Genomic DNA, 19927 nt, shown 5'->3' on the forward strand with positions numbered 1-19927 from the left:
TATGCTGTTGTGTTACTGGCCCAGCCCCCTTGAGATTAATGATGTGGGCTAAAATGACACCCATGAGCCAGGGGCTTTGAGCAGATATAGCAGCCGAGTACATAGAAACACGAATTGACAGTTATCTTAGCACTAAACTCAAATGGAAGTCCCCAAGGTGATAAAACCTCCAAATTAATAAATTACTTTTTGACTTGGTGACAAATTAACCAAGAAGACGACAAAGCTAGGCAGCTAACATTTATAGCTTTTGAATGTCGGTGAAATATATTAATTTATCCAGCTATTAGGCATTGTTCACAGCTGTATTTAATTTCCCCCAATATTAATTGGCTGTTAAAGCAGAACACTGGACAATAATCTAATCAGACTTACTGTTCACTGATAAAACAGGTATAATTTGAATGAAGTAGTTTTGATAAATGCGACAGGCTTTCAGTTTCTACTTCTAATCTTATTACATAGACATTAAACGAGCAAATAGCCTACAGCGCCACACCACCATTGTCAAACGTAGTGTGGTGAAAAAGAGCATTACACCCTTGCATACTTACATTGATGCTTTCTCTGGTCCAGCGGTAGTTTCTCAGCAAACAGAAGGGGAATAGCAGGTTTTATTAGTATACTAGGCTTTAGGAAGGGGGATGACTTACTTGTGAGCAATTTTCAAAATGTCTGCCAGTCTGACACAATGGACTTAAAAAAAAAAAGTTTTGTTCAATTGTTTTCTGGAACATTGGAACGAGTTTAATTAAAAGAAAAAAGCCAGTTCTCAACAGTTTACAATTAACAGTAACATTAAAAATACAAAGATTAAACAAAATGTTTATTAGTAAATGTCAGAGACTGGCCGAGTACACTACCTTGGCCTGAAGACTACAAAAGCACGCATTTTACTTCAGAAAAGCATTTACCCTCATTATATCCTACAATTTTGCTTACACAGATGGATTTCAGCAATAAACATCCGAATGACTTCGATGAAGAATTAAATTCTGGTGAGTTAAAATTCCCTCTTGGTACACTAGACTTTACATAAAGGGCAAAAAAAAAAAAAGAAAAAAGAAAGGCTCAAACACGTGTAAACTACTACTAAACCCATCTGACATCTAATTTGTAATATTCTTTCCCAGAACCTGGAAGCATCAGAACAGGGAAGAAAATTACTGAAAACGGTTTTTATTTGTCAAAAAAGCTCATTTACAGGGCCAAGATTTTCAACCTGTAAAGCCAGCAAACACGTAAAATACAACCCTTACAATACATTAGAATCAAAACGGGTACCAAAAAGTACAGTAAAAATTACACTTCCTGTGGAAATGTGGAGAGGGGGAAAAAAAAAGAAAACAAAAAACACCAAAGGGAAAAGTAAAATCTAAAAATGAAAGGATTTAAAAAAAAAAAAAAAAAAAAAAAAAAAAAAACATGGAAAAGTTACATTTCAGATGTTTTCTGTACAAATGGTCTTCTGTCATAAAAGAGGTCGAGCCAGGCCCAGTGTGTCCGTCCAGCTGTCAGGTCTCAGATCACCGGAGTCCTGAGGAAAAACACAGTCATTAATGAATGATAAATCTGACTTATTCGCTCGTCAAGTTTTCTTCAAGATTACGACATTTTACAAATACTTTTTGGGTGGCAACAAAAACACCACGTGCACAAGAAACTGGCCCAACTCAGGCTAAACAAATCACAAATTTCAGTCTTAGGTTTTCAGCATTGTTTTCTCAGCAATTACTGCTTAAAATGCACCCCCCAAAAGTTAACTTTAAGGGCTTGTAACCAAAAATACTTAAATGCAGGATGGTCAGACACAACTCGGAAAAAAAACAAACCAACAGAACAATTGCCAGGTTTCCATTACCCGTAGAGGTGCAAAACCTAAATATCGCAGTAAAATTTAAAAATAAATGCAATTAAACGCCTATATTTCAAAAAACCTCTCAAGTAAAGGGCACCACTGAAACTGTTTTATGCTCTCATGAGGTTTGTTTTTTCAGTGTAGCGCAAAGTGAAGTCTCACGACCAGAATTTAAGATGATTAGACATCATTAGATCAGATATCAAGACACACCGTTCAATGGACACACATAAATTGTACTTCATCAAAATTTCAGACATATTTTTATTTTGCAAAAAGCTGAAATGGAAGCCCAGCTTCAGACACCATTGAGCATTATAGAAATATAAGCTCTAGAAATGGCTGCCAGGCCTTCAGCTATGCAAAATGAATGCTAGCAACTGTCTTTGTATACCACATTTGAGGGGGTACGCTAGCCAACGGCATACCTTGAACATCCAAGTGATCATCAGTATGGCTTGTAGCCGGCCTGGTGTGCCCCCCGTCTTGGGGTTTTCCCATAGCTGGCATTGCCCTGGCCTGCAAGAGCAGATGAAAGACGATATAGGGCGATTCAGATGTGGGCATACTTCCTTTTAGTCAGCCCTAAAATCTACAATGTCCATATCCTCACCAACAAAACAGACCACGCTTTCTATCTGAAACAGTAAAATAGCGTATATCTATACTTACTGTAATCATATCCACCACTATATCCATAATACGGAGAAGAGTAGTCATAGTTGCCATAGCCGCTGTATCCACCGTAGCCATAGCCTTGATTTCCATATCCCTGGTTCCAGTAGTTGCCATAGCCCTGGTTCCAGCCCTGACTCTGGCCTGAGACACCATGAAAATTGTAAACAGATATATGAAATACACCGCATATAATCAACGTTCATTGGATTACACACATAAAGCTGTGCAAAAACAAAAGAGGCAGGCTTCTGTCTTACCTCCACGGCCCCTGCCTCCCCGACCTCCTCCATAGCCGCCTCCACGCCCTGCTCCGTACTGCTGCTGCTGGTATACCTCCTTTGGCTGGGCGATCTTTAACTCACACTAAGGAGGAAAAGCAAACATATCTTTACTTCACAGCCATTCATAACAAGTACAGATGTAAAATGCTGCTGTGGAAATAATGACTCATCTCAAACAGTGTCTACAAAACTACAATCCAAGATCCTGATAATTCTAGTTACCCAAATGTCCAAGCATGTGAAAACATACCGTTCCACCCTGGATGGTGTGGTATTTCTTCTCCAGGCACTTCTTCACACAGGCCTCCTCTTTGTATGTGATGAAGATGAATCCCCTCCTTTTCTTTGATTTTGGGTCGATGGGCAGCTCGATGGTTTCAATCTGGAAAGTGAAAGGAGGTGCATTCTGTAAGGTCTGATTCGTATTTTGGACCACATCTTATACATTTAGCGCCAGAATGTCTGACCAAATATTTCATAGACAAGCAACTATCTGGAGTATGTAGTGTGAGCTTAGTGACCTTTAAGACTAACCTCTCCAAAGGTGCCAAAGTATTCCCTGATGGCCTCCTCAGTCGCCTCTGGAGTCAAACCCCCAACAAAGATTTTCTTGGCAGGCTCCTTCTTCATAGCCATCGCCCTTTTTGGGTCGATTTGACGTCCATCCAGTCTGTGTTCCTTCTGCTCCAGCACCTGCAGGCGGAGACAATAGTTATAAAACTTATGTTGGGGGGAAAAAAAATTCATCCACAAAAGAAGTTGCTTCATCACCTAAAAAGCTTAAAATAAAAATCAATACAAGTAAAATGGTACAAAACAGATATATGAACAACCATAGAATATACATTTTATACATGTAGGGATTAATGAGCGCAATAATGTACATTAACATGAATAACTTTGAGTCATCTGTACAGCTTGAGTGAGAGAATGAATGAAATGGTGTTTTTCCAGACATCTCACCTTGTTCACACTGGATGAGTCTTTAAAAAGAACAAAGCCAAAGCCTCGGGATCGTCCAGTGCTCGAGTCCATTTTTATGGTGCAGTCCGACACCTCACCGAACTTACTGAAGTAGTCCTTCAGGTCCTTTTTACTTGTGTCCCAGCTGAGGCCACCCACGAACATTTTACTGAAAACCAAGAGGGACAGCATACTCTAAACTTCTCATTTTATGACATTCTACCAGTGTCCTGGTCCAGCTTTCATCAATGAAGCCACAGGTACGTACACGTTGTCAGGGGCTAAATGTAACACTCACCCAGCATCCTCCTCTCCTTTGCTGGCGTCAATCTTGCCTCCATCTGTGCCATCCTCTCCGATCATGAGCTCCTGTTCTTGTTCTTGTTCCTGCTCCTGCTCCTGTTCTTGCTCCTGCTCAGCTCCGTTCTGGTCGTCCTCCTCTCCCTCATTGCCGTTCTGCTCCGATGTCTCCATGAGCAAATTCTCAGTCTCAGCGTCTGCCATTCTGATGTTGGACTCTATAAGAGACTGCAGCAGGAAAAGACAAGCATTGGGTGATCCTGGACAGCTGATGCAGTAGCAATAAAACCATGCAAATAAAAAGACAAAGCCTAAAAGGTCGATTAAATCACATGATGTGCACAAAGAAATCATCCAATCTCTTTGAAGTACAAAAATGAAAAGAGACGTTAAATAATGCTTTGCTGCGAAAATCTCACAATGCATGGCGTTGTTTGTGGTGATAGTGACTCCTATATAGAAGAACATTTAAATTACTTACTTAAAATGACAAAGATACACAATGTACCTTGTGCTACATTTTTGTCCAAACGTCAAATTGAGCCATATGTATTTTTAATTTTTTTTGCCGAATCATTAGTATAATGCTGAATGCTAATAAGTTGCTATCGCTGCGGGTGTTTGGGTGCCACGATACAATTAGAGGACAAAGATAAGTCTGTCTAATATATATATTTTTTCATTATAAAGTGTTTCACATTTAAGAGCCCGTACACCAAGCCGGTTGTTTGTGTTGCAACGTTTACAAGCAATGCCGCTGCACGCTGGTTACGTTACTTAAAGCCACACAGAAACGCTGTTAGACAACAAAAAGCGTGAGTGTCCATGTTAAACTGTTCAAGCGGACCGCGCTTTGCTGCGTTACCGCTCGGTGCATAAAGCAGGCCCGGCTAGCAGCTACACAGCTAAATTTGAATTAAATGAAAAAACATAGTGAACTTTCACTGTGTGCAGTTAACGTACTCATAAGTAGTCCGACGTAAAACCGAAATGCTTACTCACCACCTCAATAAAAGAACAAATAAGTCATTCAAAGTGATAGCCGCGGTTACGCACATTAGCATCCTGGCTGCTAACTAGCAGTTAGCCACAGGTTCAGCTAAATAGAAGACGACACATAGCTGGCAGCGGGACACTGAGGTAAAATTCAATGGAAACGTACACTAACTAGAGCGAAATTTGCTCAAATGCACTGCGGTACCAAGATAACAACAAGAACATGTGCTTACTTCAAGGGAATATGCAGGAGACGCCGAGTCGCTGCTCAAAATGGACACTCTCCAAATTCGCCGCTAACTCGTGGCAACATATATACGACCGGATGTGACCAAGCGACGGGGAGCCTCGCAATGACAGACCCTGTGATTGGACAAGGCGCGCCGTTATGCAATTGAAGGCGTCACGTCATTGGTTGGGAGCGAGTTCGCTGTGACAAAAGGGCTCCAACGTCCTTCCTGCTTCCTGTCCGCTAAAAACGTTAACAACATCTTGGATCGCCGTTTCAAAGTTAAATAAGAAACATGTGGGACTTGTCGATAATGTTATGTGTTATTTGTTACGCGTGTTTGTTTTCACATTTCTGAAGCAGCTTCAAAAGGATGAGAACTATGAGATTACATCTGTCTCTGTAGTTTCTATTTCGGTAACAATAGAGGAGCAAACGGAGACTTTTGTCTGATTCATTAAAAACACTGCTATAAACAAGGGAGGGTGCTCAAATACGCAATTCCATATATTCTTAGATATTGTTTCGTTATTTTAACAGTTTTCTAAAACAAAAATGCAAATGACATAACAGACTTTGACTTGCAGCTTTAATTTGAACGACAATTAACTTAAATACAGGTTTAAGATGAAATTCATACATTGCCTCTTCATCAGTTGAAGCAGTTAAAAACTCTAAGTTGATTCCATGAGTAGTGTTTACATTGAGAAACTGTTCCCATGAACTCAGAAAGTGTTCAAAGCACCTAACAGGTCGATCTTAGTCTGCGAAAACTAAAACAAGTCCAAACAGAACTGGAGAGCGCTCACATGAGTGGTAAAGCGTCTTCATGCCCATATGCACTTCTTTGAGCTTTGTTGTTTTGGGCAACCAAACACAGAAAGACGAGATTATACTTAGGCAAAACACAAAGAGGCCAGAGAAGGAAGGTGACTACATTCATTAGACATATCTATCTGCATTAGAATGACAGATTTTTATTGATTTATTTAGTTAGTTATTTTAAAGGCCTGTGATTAGGTATTGTGCCTGGAGTCTGTTTTCTGATTATGAAAGAGATGGAGACACTTTAGAAAGACATTAGAGAGAGAAAACAGCATCTGCAGAGAAACCTTAGTAACAAACAACTCGTTTTGGACAAGCAGTAATGGAAATATAAACAAATGAGACATAATGTTTGTTTACTTATGAATGGCAGTGTCCATTGTTTCGTTTTCATTTAAATTGTGTTCCGCACAATAGGGTATGCACGTGACGTCACCGCAAGCGAAGTCTCCATGGTTACGGCCACTGAGTGGTAAAAAAAAAATGGCAGTTTAGCTTGGAGATTAGCCGCATTAGTTTGAAACAGGTTGTAATAGCGTCTAAATTGTAAAATTCTTAATAAATAAATAAATAAATAAATAAATAAAACATGGGAAGAGCTGTTGTGCGATTGACTGGACCAACATATTTGAAAAGCAGTCAGAGATATATATTTTTACAGATAGCTCCACTGCCAAAAAAAAAGACAAGTAAATGGATCGCGGGAATCCAGACACCGAAACCTGGTATTATGGTTCATATTTAGTGCTGTATTTTTTAATGAAGTCATACCTTAAGTCACTTCTTAAGTGAAGTCCTGGAGGGCTGTCAGATAAGTTTGTCAATGTTGTTGTTTGGGCGTAGTTACGGTCGACAGTAAATATTTAAATACCAACAATAAATAACAAAACAATAAACGGAATATTTATGATCACTCCTCGTCATCATTTTAACGCTCGCTCGGACGCCGAGTATTATTACTTCTCAGTAAAGCTCTTCGCGTTAGCATCTTTTATTTAGCTACATTTAATATAAGTTAACTGAAATGACCTAAAAGTAACTTGAACCAACTGAAACCGAGGTTAATCGAATTTTCCAAATCCATACTAGTTCGTATGGTTCATTGTTGAGTCCAGTTGCCCTTAATTTGATAGGACAATCCACATTTTTCACGATCTCGCTGTGTTTACTGATACATTTCACTGTTTTTGCCACTCAGGGGGCATGTCCCGAGGCGGCAGTGACGTCAATGCGTAGACTCTATATGGAAGTACATACAAAAAATGATGTCATAAAATTTTTTTTAAAAAAAACGTATGTAGCATGACTACTGTTTTTCTCAGTTTTAATAAGCTGAATAAAATGAATGACTAAATTTGATGATGACTATACATAACACCCCAATAACGTTTTTAATATACCTGCGTTCAATGGTAAAAAAAAAAAAAAAAAAAAAAAAAAAAAAAAATAGTATTTCAGGTTTCAGGTCGATTGAATATAGTTTTTGCAGACAATTCATTAACACTGATCTAATTCGTGTGTATTTGTCTCCCCCTTGTGGCTTGAGCTAATTAAACTTTCCACCACACACATCCCTGTCCAACCAATACACTTTATTCCAGTTCTCAATACTTTAATTCAAATTCGACATTTTAAAACACATAGACAGAGAAATACAGATTCATTTATTAATTGTTTAAGACACTTTAAATTATTTCGGGACAATTCAATGTGTGGAAGCTAAAAAAACACAGGTCAGCTGTGTTCATCAAAGAAGAGACCAACTCCAGAGGGTTAACCAAAGATGAATGTCTCTTAGATATAAGATATCTTCACTCAGTGGGGTCTGAAGAGACCAGTGTCCATCTCCGTTTTCATTCTATAGTTTTACACTGCAAATTTTTTGGCAAAAAATGTAATTACACAGAGTTAAAAAATATTCTCTCTATTATAAATTTGCCAAATTTGACTCTGAATATATATCGTCAGAGACCAATTTCATTTCTCTTACAGTTCAGTTTCACTATCAGAGATTCCCTCACATTCTGCGGACATTTCCACACGTTTTCACACGTTTTCACACTCGCTGACTCATTAAGTCAAACAGATTCAGGTGTGACAGCTTGTCTCACAGCTGAACTGTGCTTTTATTAAACCATGGGGAACTCAGACTGCAGAGACTCTTTGTATTTGACGTGAGCAAGGTTGCATCAGTAAACAAGCTGCAGCTTCATGCCCTGATTTAGTTTCATGTTGAAAAATATATGTATGTATATGTGTTATCTTTATTGAAGGAGCATTACAAATCAAAGCTGAGTCCTCTGTGGAGCTTCAGCAGCAAATATGTTTGCTTGAGTTGTCCGGCTTCCAGTTTGTCTTGTTAGTTTTATTGTTTTTTTTGTTTGTTTTTTGTTTTTCTATAATAGTAGGATCACCCTACACATGTTTTAATCTCTGAAGAGGTTTTTAGCCGTACAGGTTTGCATTTGATTTGTTGGTGGAGATTGAAGCTGAACGTTAGAGACTGCAGCCATGAAGGAGGAGATTGCTGCTGCTGTGTTCTTTTTTGCTCGGCTGGTGAAGAGATACGGCTGTCTGGAAAATGATGGCAGGGAGCGCTTTGCCACTGCCCTCACCTCCGTTCTGTTTGAGAAATACAAGAACCACTGGCACCCAAGCGCGCCCACCAAGGGACAGGCCTATAGGTCGGTACTCTGTATTTTGAAAACTGGCATTTGATCCAAATTGTTATTGGATTACATGAATTGATTCCCTTTTTCTCCCAAGCTGCCTCGAGAAAGTGAATTAAGTGAACTCGGGTTAAGTCATTGGTTTAAAATGATTCATTTTGAAAACGTAAGCAAATGGTCATATTTTTTGAGGGATTTTATTGACGCAAAGAACTTGTGGCTGTTTTTGTTGTAGCAATCAAGTTACCAGAGTACACACAGATGACATGGGAGTTAAATTTTTGATGTTAAATTACACCAGTCAGCCATAACATTATGATCTACTGGTATGTGTATACTGCTGACTGTCTTCATCCGTGGGTGTGAGATATAGATATAAGGCAGCAAGTGAACCATTTGTTTTGATGATCAAAGCAGGAAAATGGGTAAGTGGACGGATTTGAGTGAGGTTCAATGAATGGCCGAGGCTCATTGATACATGTGGATGGAAGGCTGGCCCATGTGGTTTGATCAGGGACGACTTACTGTATCTGTAAAGTGTGTTTACTGTAAAGTTCATGCTGGTTGTGATGGAGGGGTCTCGGAACACCTGGGACCTCCTTTTTGTATGTGACTGTGTAGCTGAGGAACATCAGGGTGTCTATGCTGACCCGTGACCATTAGAACTGGACCAGTGGAACAAAATGGCCTGGTCTCATCAATGTGTTTTTTTTTATTCTTGAACATCACACACTTCTGGCTATTTCTGGAGATCACATGTCATAAAGATGCAAGGAACGGCCACATGCCATTGGGTTATCGGTTGGTGCCAGGAGGCAGGTCTCGCAGAAGAACATTGGATTGTAATGAGATTATTGATGTTGTAAACTTTATCCATGGTGGTTTTAATGTTGCAGCTGATTGGAATTTAAGCAGTATGAAAGGTTTTCCATGAATGCAATGTTAAAAGGGGTATTTCCTGACATGTTGCTAAACCAAATTCCTTATTACTTTTAATATTATTTTCTGTGCTTTCCCAGGTGTCTACGTATGAACCGTGTACGGCTTCAGGACCCGGTGCTGCAGCAGGCCTGCGAGCGGAGTCTGGTGCGGTACGAGGATTTGAGCCTGCCCCAGGAACTGACGGTGTGGGTCGACCCTGGAGAGGTGTCCTGCAGGTCAGGCAGCTGAACTCGGTAGAGCCACGAGTGTGCACCTGAAAACCTGTCCTGGACATAACAGAACTGCTGATTGTGCACAATCTCAAACTTTCCCAGTTATTTTGACACACCCCTCACTACCTCTTTCATACCATCATATTGGTTAAATATGATGGTATGGACCATATTATATGGACTGAAGTAAATTTTAAAAACCGAAGTTTAGGGAAACTTCTGTTTCATGCAACATCCAACATGTGATTAGTCAGATGTGGCATTCGTTTTGGACCATAAAACCAGTCAAACCAAAAAAGTTTATATCATATATCATTTTAAAAGCTTGCTAAAGATCCAGGCTCGTTGGGTCCTTCCACTTTAGGGCCAAGACACAACAGGCCAATGATCTTGGCTTTTGTTCGAGTCGGTGAGACTCTGTGGTTGGTACTAGCTGGACAACTTGGTACACTGAATCTGCAGCAAAACCAATCTTGGTTTGGTGATTACTGTGATGGACTGTTGAGTTCGCTGAATCCATGCATAAGGTCCCAAGCAAAAGTGACAAAAGAGAAATGAGAATTTGTTCTAAATTGTTCATTGAAATACTGAGATATTAATGACATCATCTAGAATGAACTGGCAACCAGTTGATCAGCAGGATCCAGCAGAGGCTAGTTGTGTACCAGTTAGTACTGACTCTGCTAACAGAACTTATTTACTTGGCTGAAATTAGTTTGTCACCTATCATGTCACCACTGTTGATCTGGTGTTTGTTTCATAATGGTTTTTAGATTTTTCACAAATACGTTCATGGTTTTCACTGACGGGTTGGTTCCTCCTCTGCAGGTACGGTGAGCACAGCGCTCCGTTCAGCGTCTCAGTGGTGGACGGTTGTCGGCGTGGTGACAGGGAATTTTCCCGCCGCATCCACGATGCAGTAGAGCGGGCAAGCCTTGAGGTTCAGTCGGGAAGCTCTTCAGACGAGGAGGATGGTGCCGGAGACAACAGCATGAGCAGCAGCAGCAGCAACCAATCAGCTCCCTGGCCTGCTACAGTCCCACCAACCAACCTGGAACCCAAAACCATCCCGACCGTCAGCAACCCCAACAGCGTTTACAGGGTAGGTTGAATACCTGAGTATGCTATAAAATAACTTTTATTCCTAACTCTCTGTAAACTTGTAACATTAGTGAGAACTGGAAAAGTGAGGGTGGGTTAAGCGAAGGGCTAGTCTTGAGACTTTTAATGAAAAAATGGGAACACCATCTGATCTTTGGTTACAGAACATTGTATTTGAATGAATCATTCACTATCCCCACTAACACACAGTGTTACGAGTAGAAAACCATTTTGTTAGAAATTACTGCAGGTTCGTTATTGAAACGGCATTTATTGTGGTTTAATTTTAACATTTGGTGTGTTTTTTTTGTTTTGTTTTTTCCAAGTTGAGAACAGTGAAAACCTATTGTCCAACAAATAATCGAATTTAACATTGTTTTTATGTTAAACACTTTATGTAAGATATGTTTTGCATGCAAGGGGTTGTGGTTGTTGTGTTTTGTGGTGTTGTTGTTGTGTGTTGTGTGTGTGTGTGTGATGTTTGTGTGTGTGTGTGTGGTGTGTGTGTGTGTGTGTGTGTGTGTGTGTGTGTGTGTGTGTGTGTGTGTGTGTGTGTGTGTGTGTGTGTGTGTGTGTGTGTGTGTGTGTGTGTGTGTGTGTGTGTGTGTTTTTGTGTGTGTGTGTGGTGTGTGTGTGTGTGTGTGTGTGTGTGTGTGTGTGTGTGTGTGTGTGTGTGTGTGGTGTGTGTGTGTGTGTGTGTGTGTGTGTGTGTGTGTGTGTGTGTGTGTGTGTGTGTGTGTGTGTGTGTGTGTGTGTGTGTGTGTGTGTGTGTGTGTGTGTGGTGTGTGTGTGTGTGTGTGTGTGTGTGTGTGTGTGTGTGTGTGTGTGTGTGTGTTGTGTGTGTGTGTGTTTGGTGTGTGTGTGTGTGTTGTTGTGTGTATAACAATGCTTTTAAAAGAAGGCACTAAAAATGTTTCTGTCATCCTCAGTTCAGCGAGTTTTCTCCAGGCGCCCCTCAGACCTGGCTGAGGGAAAAGCGGAAGGCTTTTGCTGCAGACTCATTCCCACCTCCAGTTGGAGGTTCTGCTTCCCAGCTCTCCGGTCAAAAAGGTTTCAAATCCCATCGAGCCTCATTTACCTTCACAGGGCCTCGCGTCGACAAGTACCACTGGATCAGCAAATCCCGATCCTAGAACAAGCCGGGCCTTCAACCTGCAGACCAGAATCTGGTTACTGCTGGGAACCAGAGGCTGAAGTTAGACTTGGGGATGGTGAGGGGGTGCCTATCGGGAATATGTTGAAAGGATTTGTTTATTATTTGTAAATGGTTTAAAGTGATACTGATTTAAAGTAATGCTGTTTAAGCATGTTTTTACGATACATTCAAGTATTTTAAATATTTCTCTCAATAGGTTTTTAAATTAAAGTAGGTGTGAATAAAGTAACATTGAACTGTCATTGAAAAGAAATAAATGCGTCCGTGTCAGCTCTGCTGGGTGTTCTAAAAAGTCTGTCTCATTTAATGTGTTTGTTCCACTTTTAAAACATCAGGATGCTCTGGTTACACTAACAAGTGGGCCTTTTGCTAAATTCTCCAGAGAAACCTGCACAAAACGCACCTCAACCTGGATGCTGTTGGGGCTGAGCAGGTGTGCGTTTGTGGGTGGTCGTTGTACTGGTAGTGGAGTTAGTGATTGGTTGTGCGAGAACAATCGCTAACAACACTGCCTATACAGCAACCCCAGTCATTTTAGCCATTGGTAATCTGCTATATGAGGGCTTTATTGGTCACTTCTTACTAAGCATCTAATAAATCATGTCCCATGGTAAACAAACAAACCTACTAGATAATGGCTTCCCAAAGTACTCATTTGATGACCTACAGTACAAATGCCTGCATGTGTATTGCCTCGCCCATTTTATAGTGGGCAATTGAGGAAAGTCGTGGACTTGGCACCACTGGGTATCTCAGAATACATTTTGAAGGCACCAAGTATGTAGCTGTTCTAATTGCAGAATGACTGTCCTGAGTCCTCAAGTGTACGTCGTACACAAGTTCAAAGTTCACTTGATACTGACATACATCCTAGGTCTTTTTAGCTTCTAGATGTTCCAGTTTCCAGTTTTTAATGAGGAATGTGGACTACTCCAACCTGCTGGTATGCAGAATTATTTCCTTTACATGCTAGTTGGCCACTGGCTGTAGTGTCTCAGGTGTGTTTAAGTACAACTTTTTGGTACGGGCAGCATAAGGCAACGTTAGTATTGGCCTTCATTGTTGGTAGTACTTTGTCAATTACTGTGTTCATACCTTAAAGCTAAGGTTGGTATCTTAAAGCTGGAGGTTGGCACTGATGCCACACTGCAAAAAGGTTCTGGGCTTGAATCCACCAGCTGACTGGGGCCTTTCTGTTAGAAGTTTGCATTTTCTCTCCGTGTTTGTTCCGGTACTCGGTACTTCCTCCCATAAATGAATACCTTAAAGCTACAGTTAGCACACAGTTAGCCAAGCATGAACACTGGAAACAGGAAAATAGACCGTTGGAAGTGTTTAACAGTACATCTTAAAGTCAACACATCACACTTCTTTGAGAGTTGCATATTAAACAGTTAATCATTTCATAATTATGTGTTCCACACTGTTTCATGGTTCTGAGCTGCTGCAAGGAAACCAGAAGAATGTCCAGGAAGTATACAGGAACTTTTCCTTTCCTTTTCCTACCTTCATAGTTTTAATAAAGTGTTGAGCTCTGACCTAAAGCAGCAAAATAACTTCCACCCATTGAAATTTATTTTCTGTCACAATTTAGTATAAAATTATAAATATTTGTTGCATGTTTTTTAAATTCATCACATTTCAAGCAAGTGTGCAAGTTGGACAGATTTTGAAAACAATGCACTCTCCAAAGTAATGTGGAAAATGTGTTCTTACCTGTGGTCCCTGCAGTTTCTCTGCCCTGGTTGCAAGTGACCACTGCTGGAGTAACACAACCGTTTCCACAGCTACCCTTTGTATGAGTGTGCCCATTTCTCAGGTCGTGCCTTGACTTGCCCTTGGCTGGCAGGTGCAGTTGAAGTTGCCAAGAAAATCAGCATTAAACATTCCTCCCTAGCTCCAACATTGACCACTTTTGCTATGATTCATGTAACTGGAGTATTTGCATTATTTTAATATATCATCATCATCATCAATTTCAGCATGGATAACATTATGGGTTAGACTAAACTGTGACTGAATTCACTTTACGTTAATCATTATTTGGGGAATTCTTGTTACATGTAAATGCTAATGCTAACTGCTAGATAACGCGTGTTTCAGGGGTATCCAAGCTTAAGTTGCTTTGCTACTTTACCCTCCGTAGTGGTTCCGCTTACGTCTGGTAATATCTTTGTAGGGGAGGCTTAACTTGATAAAGACAGCCCCTCTGTTCGTATGGACAAAAGTCATTGTTGAAATTCTTCTATTGCAAATCTTGCATATGTCCATTCGAGCAATTTGTATGCATTCAACTTTTCTTTCACGGAGACTCTGGGTTACTCAATTAGGTGCGTGTAAATGTCTGGCCATTGCACGGTGGGCAGTCCAAGACAAATTACATTACTTGCTAAATTACATGTTGCTAACACAACATTACTTGCGTGTTTCAGGGGTGTCCAAGCAGAGGTTGTATTTACGACAGACCAGACTTTGCACCCTCTGCGTTTTCCTATAGTCAATTCGTCCATCCAGTGACTGAAAGCTTAGGGTTCGATGAATGTAGTCCCATCACTCAGAGTCAACTTTTTAAAATAACACTCACTGTCTCAGAAAGTGAGTGTATTAGTATATCCTCTAAAATATGCATTTTCCTGGTCCACTCCAGCCAAAACAGGCCATTGAAATATGGTAACCCACGTTTACAGGCCATAGTGTTAGAGATCTTCTGCCTCCAGTTAAGCCCTGCCTCTCAAAAAAACGTCAAATTGTTCACAAACCGTGAAGGGGTCTATAATTCTGTCTCAAACTGCTGAATAGTGACACTTCAAATAGTGGTCAAATTTAGTTGTACAACTTCTGCTGAAAGCGTAAGGTTGAAGGTTGTGTTCACCTGGAAAAAAAAATAAAGTATTTCTGGCGCCACATCACTTTCTACTAAAGCTCATGGACGAGTAAAAGAAATTGAAGAAAGGCCAAGACTCCACAGCCCTTGTTCTATATAGACTTTGTCGGAGAGATGACTTTCGGCTTACGGCCATCAGGGTCATCACACTTACAAACAGTCAATTAGATGTGCACGCACCATTTTTTGTATGTGACATCACACACATTGCACATTTTGGTCACTCATGCCATCGCCATCTTTGCAACGCGGGGCTAATTCAAGATTGCAGAGTTAGAGAGCGAGTGTGGCTGGGGCGAGCCTGTTGCTAGGCAACATGTCCAAAGGCAAACATGTGGAGGTTGCTAGACAACATCTTCAAAGGCAAACTTGGGCCGGTTGCTAGGCAACATAGATAGATAGATAGATAGATAGATAGATAGATAGATAGATAGATAGATAGATAGATAGATAGATAGATAGATAGATAGATAGATAGATAGATAGATAGATAGATAGATAGATAGACAACAAATACTTAAAACCATTTTAAAATTTTTAGAAATCAATCTTCAATCACCAAGCAGGCTAACAGAATGAAGATAGATAGATAGATAGATAGATAGATAGATAGATAGATAGATAGATAGATAGATAGATAGATAGATAGATAGATAGATAGATAGATAGATAGATAGATATCAATCTTCAATCACCATGCAGGCTAACAGAATGAAGTTATGTGCTGTTGTGAGGTTCCCTCCAATGACAGAGGGCGACATATGGAATGAATCGTACCTTAGGTGTTTTGTTAAAAAGTACTCGAGAGTGGTTGTGACAGGGACACACAATGATTTGAGCTTGACTTTAATGGCTGATTTTTGTAAGGAAATCATTAATTTGGCTTCATCGTATATACAGGAAGCTATAAAGCCTGTTGCTTCCGAATGGCACAGGAAAGTCCCTCATGTTTATAGGCATGCATACCGTACACAATGCCTCTTTGGCATAGATAGGCGTCTTGTCTTCAGTAACCTGAAATCTGTCCTCCCACAGTGTTTTGCTCGCACTTTAGAAACCAACAACAGCATAAACTGTCGGAGCTTACAGAAATTCGTCTCCTTAGTCGAAGAAGAGGTGACGTTGAGAGTTGAAAAACGGTTAAGTGTTGCGCTAAAGGACAATTATTTATCTCAGACACAATTCAGGTGTAAATGTGTCTCTTTTACAGCTCTTCGCGGAATGATTGACGTGGTTACTCAAGTGATAAGATGCCTAAGCCAAAACAGGTGCGAGTGCAACATAAACGAACCGACACCCCCTTCAATATTTGAGTTCGGGATGCCGGAACAAAATCCACTAAGTGGGATAGTAAGACGGGGACCATGTACCATCACTATCACTACTTGGGATGAAAATATTTTACAAATACTGATGGAGGACGATGTTGTTTGTCCAAGAACACCAGACGAACCGGTAAATTACTGGTTTGAGAACTCAGATAGCGGGACATCTAGTGACAGCTCTGCAGGTGACGTCACTTCACCTGGAGCTACTGACTTTTCTGAAGAAGTTCCTTCAGATGACATCAGTTCCACAATGTTAATGTTAATTGCGTATACAGGATTCCCATATCTTACGGTATATGAATTGGGGCTAAGCTCGTATGTCCGTCGTCTATTTCGTCTTTCTCCGGCGGATGTAGAGCAAGCCCACGGATTGATTGAGCTAGGAATTGCATGCCAGCTAATAGTCAGCAAGTGTTTTGAAAACATTATGGACCACATAACATCCGTTATTCCCGTTTGGAAGAAGAAAGCCCAGCAGATTTACATGCATTTAGACCCCGAAGAGTGTTTTTTTGGAATCAGTGAGGACAATGTCATTATGAACCTGAGGAATGTCATTTTATGGTGTTTGCCTTTACAGAGGACACCTTTTCACTGTCCCTACTTTGATAGATTCCTCCGGTTGGCCGCAAGCGAAGTGGCGACAAAGGTCAACTATGAAATAGCCGAGAGGATGGGTTCCCGCTTTCTGCCAACAACAAAAACACCTTGTGAATGTAAATGCATTAATTTTATAACTCATAATACAATGATTCACCTTTTTGGAAAGTTAGTACAGTGTGGATACAAAAACAGCTGTGATTGCACTCTGCCCACAGACGACATCAGCAGTGCTGCACCTCTAAGGCTCAAACCTTCAGATGAAGAGCCACTAAGAGTAATTATAGAGATGGAGGAATTTAGCATCATCTATCACACACTGAACAGAGACATAGAAAACACACTGAGAAAGAGATCTGATTATAACTGTCTATATACAGACGAAGAGAGTGACTTCATAGGCTGGATTTACAGTGAAGACACTGATAACCCTCCGTTTAATCAGGTCATAGATAGCGAGGGGGACAACCCATCATCTGAGGAGTTGGTGCTGGTGTCTGTAGATGTAGTAGAAGAATCTGGCGAGCTGAGCAATGATGATGCCGCTGCGGATCCTCAGCTGGATCTTCCAGCCACACCCAGTGAGTCATCAGCAGTCTCGGGGGACAGCGAACATTTTATGGCGATCACCCAGATACTCACAGAGCTGCTGGTGCGTATCACAAAGAAAGCCGGGGGATTGATGCTCCTCAGAGATTTTGGTCAAATCATCATAAATCTTAGAGAGCAGGCACTGTTAGAAATCAATCCCGCACACGTTGTTGTTAATCTGAACGGTGCAATTAAAAAGATCTCCAAAGCCGTGCTCAAAGATCTTCTCCAGCAGATTGGCTCCGCAAACGCCCTCCTGGAAGCAGTGAAATCACACGCTGCTGATGACCTAGTTATCAATGTCCTGAAGACGCACCTGAGTCAGACAAGTCCGACTCCAAAGAAGAACATTTTCGCCAGGTTCTTCTCATCTGTGGGTAAAGCTATAAGGAAGAGCTGCCTCTTTGCTTGTTGTAAGAGCTGATGACACAGTTAAACTTCAGATCTCATCATGTGGACACAACTAGTTTGCCCAGCATCCCATCAGTTCTCACTGTGGGGGCACTGAGGGGGGCTATTGCAGTAGTCCAGTCTGACGGTGATGAAACCATGGATGAGGGTTTCAGCTGTGGAGGGGAGTGGGGGCCTGTTTGATGGGGCCGTTTTATGTGCTGTCAAAAATTAATCTAGGGAGTCAGGGATGAATTACCAATGGTGAGACTGAAGTTCCAGATAGTGGGGGGGGGGGGGGGGGGGGGGCACTGATGTCGTGGGGATGTCATGGGGACACGAGTTTGTCAATTACTATTTTATGTTGTATATTGTATTGTATATTGTATTATACAGGTGCTGTCGTAAAAGTCCAAGAAGTTAATGTGGAAGAAATTCAAGAATAACGCAAAGAGGGTGAAAGTAACATGTATTAAAACATTAAAACATAACTTTTTGAACATTAGAACATAAGGCCTGATACTTCATAATCATTCATAATCATACACATTATAAAAACATTGCTTACACATATAGACAGACCACTGCCTGTGGTACCAAACGAAGCAGTTACGCTCAGCGTTCATCTAGAGGTGGACCCTGCAGATCACATTTGACCTGATGTTGCCTGAACCTCTCAGATGACATCGGGTTGACAACTGGTCTCCATGGAGAGTAGTCTTCAAACAGCCGGAAGCTCAGCAATTCCCATATAAATGAGGACGACCATTTCTGCCCTTCCATGTGGTGTACAAATTGGTGTACCTCATGAAGTACAGGAAAGGAATTTCTTCTGCTCTGGGTTTTACACATCATCATCGTTACTAATGGCAGGGTGGGCTGGTACAAGAGCAGTCTTCCTCTTCTTGACATGAAGCAGGCGAGCAGACAGATGGCAATAATTAAACACATGCAATAACACATAAAACAACAATTATAAGGTCATAAAGCTGACAAAATGACAAATATCACTCATATTCACAATGTATTGCTTGAAAAACATCTAGAAATGGGTTAAATTTCTTACTGATTGGTCAAATCGTCCATCCCAAGGAGTGAGAGTGTAGGGGTTGATGAATATAGTCTCATCAGTCAGAGTCAGTTTTTTAAAATAACACTCACCGTCTTGGGGAGTGAGTGTATTACTATATTCTCTAAAATACGCGTTTTCCTCATCCATTCTTGCCAAAACAGTCAATTGACCAACTACCAGTAACGTTATCATTCTAGCATTTCAGCGTCTGTTTGTTTACAGTTGAATATGTCATTGTTTGGCAGAATTCATTCTCAGATTTTCTTGCAAAACTGCTGTAACATCTCACCTCGCCACAGCTGTCCCAGTAACATTTTGCCATTCCTCATCTGTATGAGACAGAATATAACACTCTGTACACTGCTTCTTTTTCCTTTTGTAATCACTTACTTTTATAATTCTTGTAATTATTGATAGGATATTGTGTTTTCCTGTACAGTGTTGAGCATGTGTACATTGCTGGAATGAATAAAGCGTCTATCTATCTAGTTTGGTCACCTGTTCTTCCCACATTTTCTCTTTAAATTGCAAATATATAATATATAATCTTAAAAAGTGCACATTTAGTTAGTTATTCTATTTCACATATTGTGGACTCCTCTGGATCGTCTCTAGAATTTAAAAAAAAAAGTCTTAAGAGTTACAGCAGGGTTTGAATGAACGTTACAGTGGATCAAACCACTAGAGGGAAGCAAACGGACACTAATAGACCCTTTTATGGCCCACGTCACATTATATCACCGCATTTAGCTGGAAGAAAAGGCCACATAGGAAGTTACCGTTATCAAAATGTCATCTCGCTTTGTTGTAGAGAGCTCTAATTATTTTTGCTTGTTTTCTGATTCGTATTCA

At 40.6% G+C, this 19927-nt stretch overlaps 2 protein-coding genes and 1 long non-coding RNA gene across 3 annotated transcripts; 1 reads left to right on the forward strand and 2 right to left on the reverse strand.

Annotated features, from left to right (window-relative positions):
* Window positions 1-805: 805 nt before the first annotated feature.
* Window positions 806-5445, reverse strand: LOC125021585 (heterogeneous nuclear ribonucleoprotein A/B-like). Its single transcript, XM_047607704.1, has 9 exons — window positions 5310-5445; window positions 4079-4308; window positions 3781-3949; window positions 3352-3510; window positions 3068-3199; window positions 2794-2899; window positions 2531-2677; window positions 2287-2377; window positions 806-1537 (listed from the first exon to the last, which is right to left on the reverse strand). The coding sequence occupies exons 2-8, from the start codon at window positions 4282-4284 to the stop codon at window positions 2307-2309; spliced, it is 990 nt and encodes a 329-aa protein (XP_047463660.1). The 5' UTR covers window positions 4285-4308; window positions 5310-5445; the 3' UTR covers window positions 806-1537; window positions 2287-2306.
* Window positions 5446-8279: 2834 nt separating this feature from the next.
* btg4 (B-cell translocation gene 4) lies at window positions 8280-12502 on the forward strand. The gene is made up of 4 exons (XM_047607279.1): window positions 8280-8814; window positions 9819-9956; window positions 10782-11055; window positions 11984-12502. The coding sequence occupies exons 1-4, from the start codon at window positions 8642-8644 to the stop codon at window positions 12185-12187; spliced, it is 789 nt and encodes a 262-aa protein (XP_047463235.1). The 5' UTR covers window positions 8280-8641; the 3' UTR covers window positions 12188-12502.
* LOC125021286 lies at window positions 12212-14186 on the reverse strand. The gene is made up of 3 exons (XR_007114319.1): window positions 13927-14186; window positions 13306-13479; window positions 12212-12277 (listed from the first exon to the last, which is right to left on the reverse strand). It is a non-coding gene; the product is annotated as an uncharacterized LOC125021286 (long non-coding RNA).
* Between the last annotated feature and the right edge of the window lie 5741 nt (window positions 14187-19927).

This window comes from Mugil cephalus, chromosome 15 (assembly GCF_022458985.1).
Source record: "Mugil cephalus isolate CIBA_MC_2020 chromosome 15, CIBA_Mcephalus_1.1, whole genome shotgun sequence".
Taxonomy (NCBI): domain Eukaryota; kingdom Metazoa; phylum Chordata; class Actinopteri; order Mugiliformes; family Mugilidae; genus Mugil; species Mugil cephalus.

Bases quoted from the DNA above. Each gene is read 5' to 3' on its own strand.
- btg4 (XM_047607279.1), top strand. From the start codon at position 8,642: ATGAAGGAGGAGATTGCTGCTGCTGTGTTCTTTTTTGCTCGGCTGGTG. The intron at 9,957-10,781 runs GTCAGGCAGCTG...CCTCCTCTGCAG, and splicing joins CCTGGAGAGGTGTCCTGCAG to GTACGGTGAGCACAGCGCTC. The intron at 11,056-11,983 runs GTAGGTTGAATA...TGTCATCCTCAG, and splicing joins ACCCCAACAGCGTTTACAGG to TTCAGCGAGTTTTCTCCAGG.
- LOC125021585 (XM_047607704.1), bottom strand. From the start codon at position 4,284: ATGGCAGACGCTGAGACTGAGAATTTGCTCATGGAGACATCGGAGCAG. The intron at 2,900-3,067 runs GTATGTTTTCAC...TTTCCTCCTTAG, and splicing joins ACACCATCCAGGGTGGAACG to TGTGAGTTAAAGATCGCCCA. The intron at 2,378-2,530 runs GTAAGTATAGAT...CTGCTCTTGCAG, and splicing joins TAGTGGTGGATATGATTACA to GCCAGGGCAATGCCAGCTAT.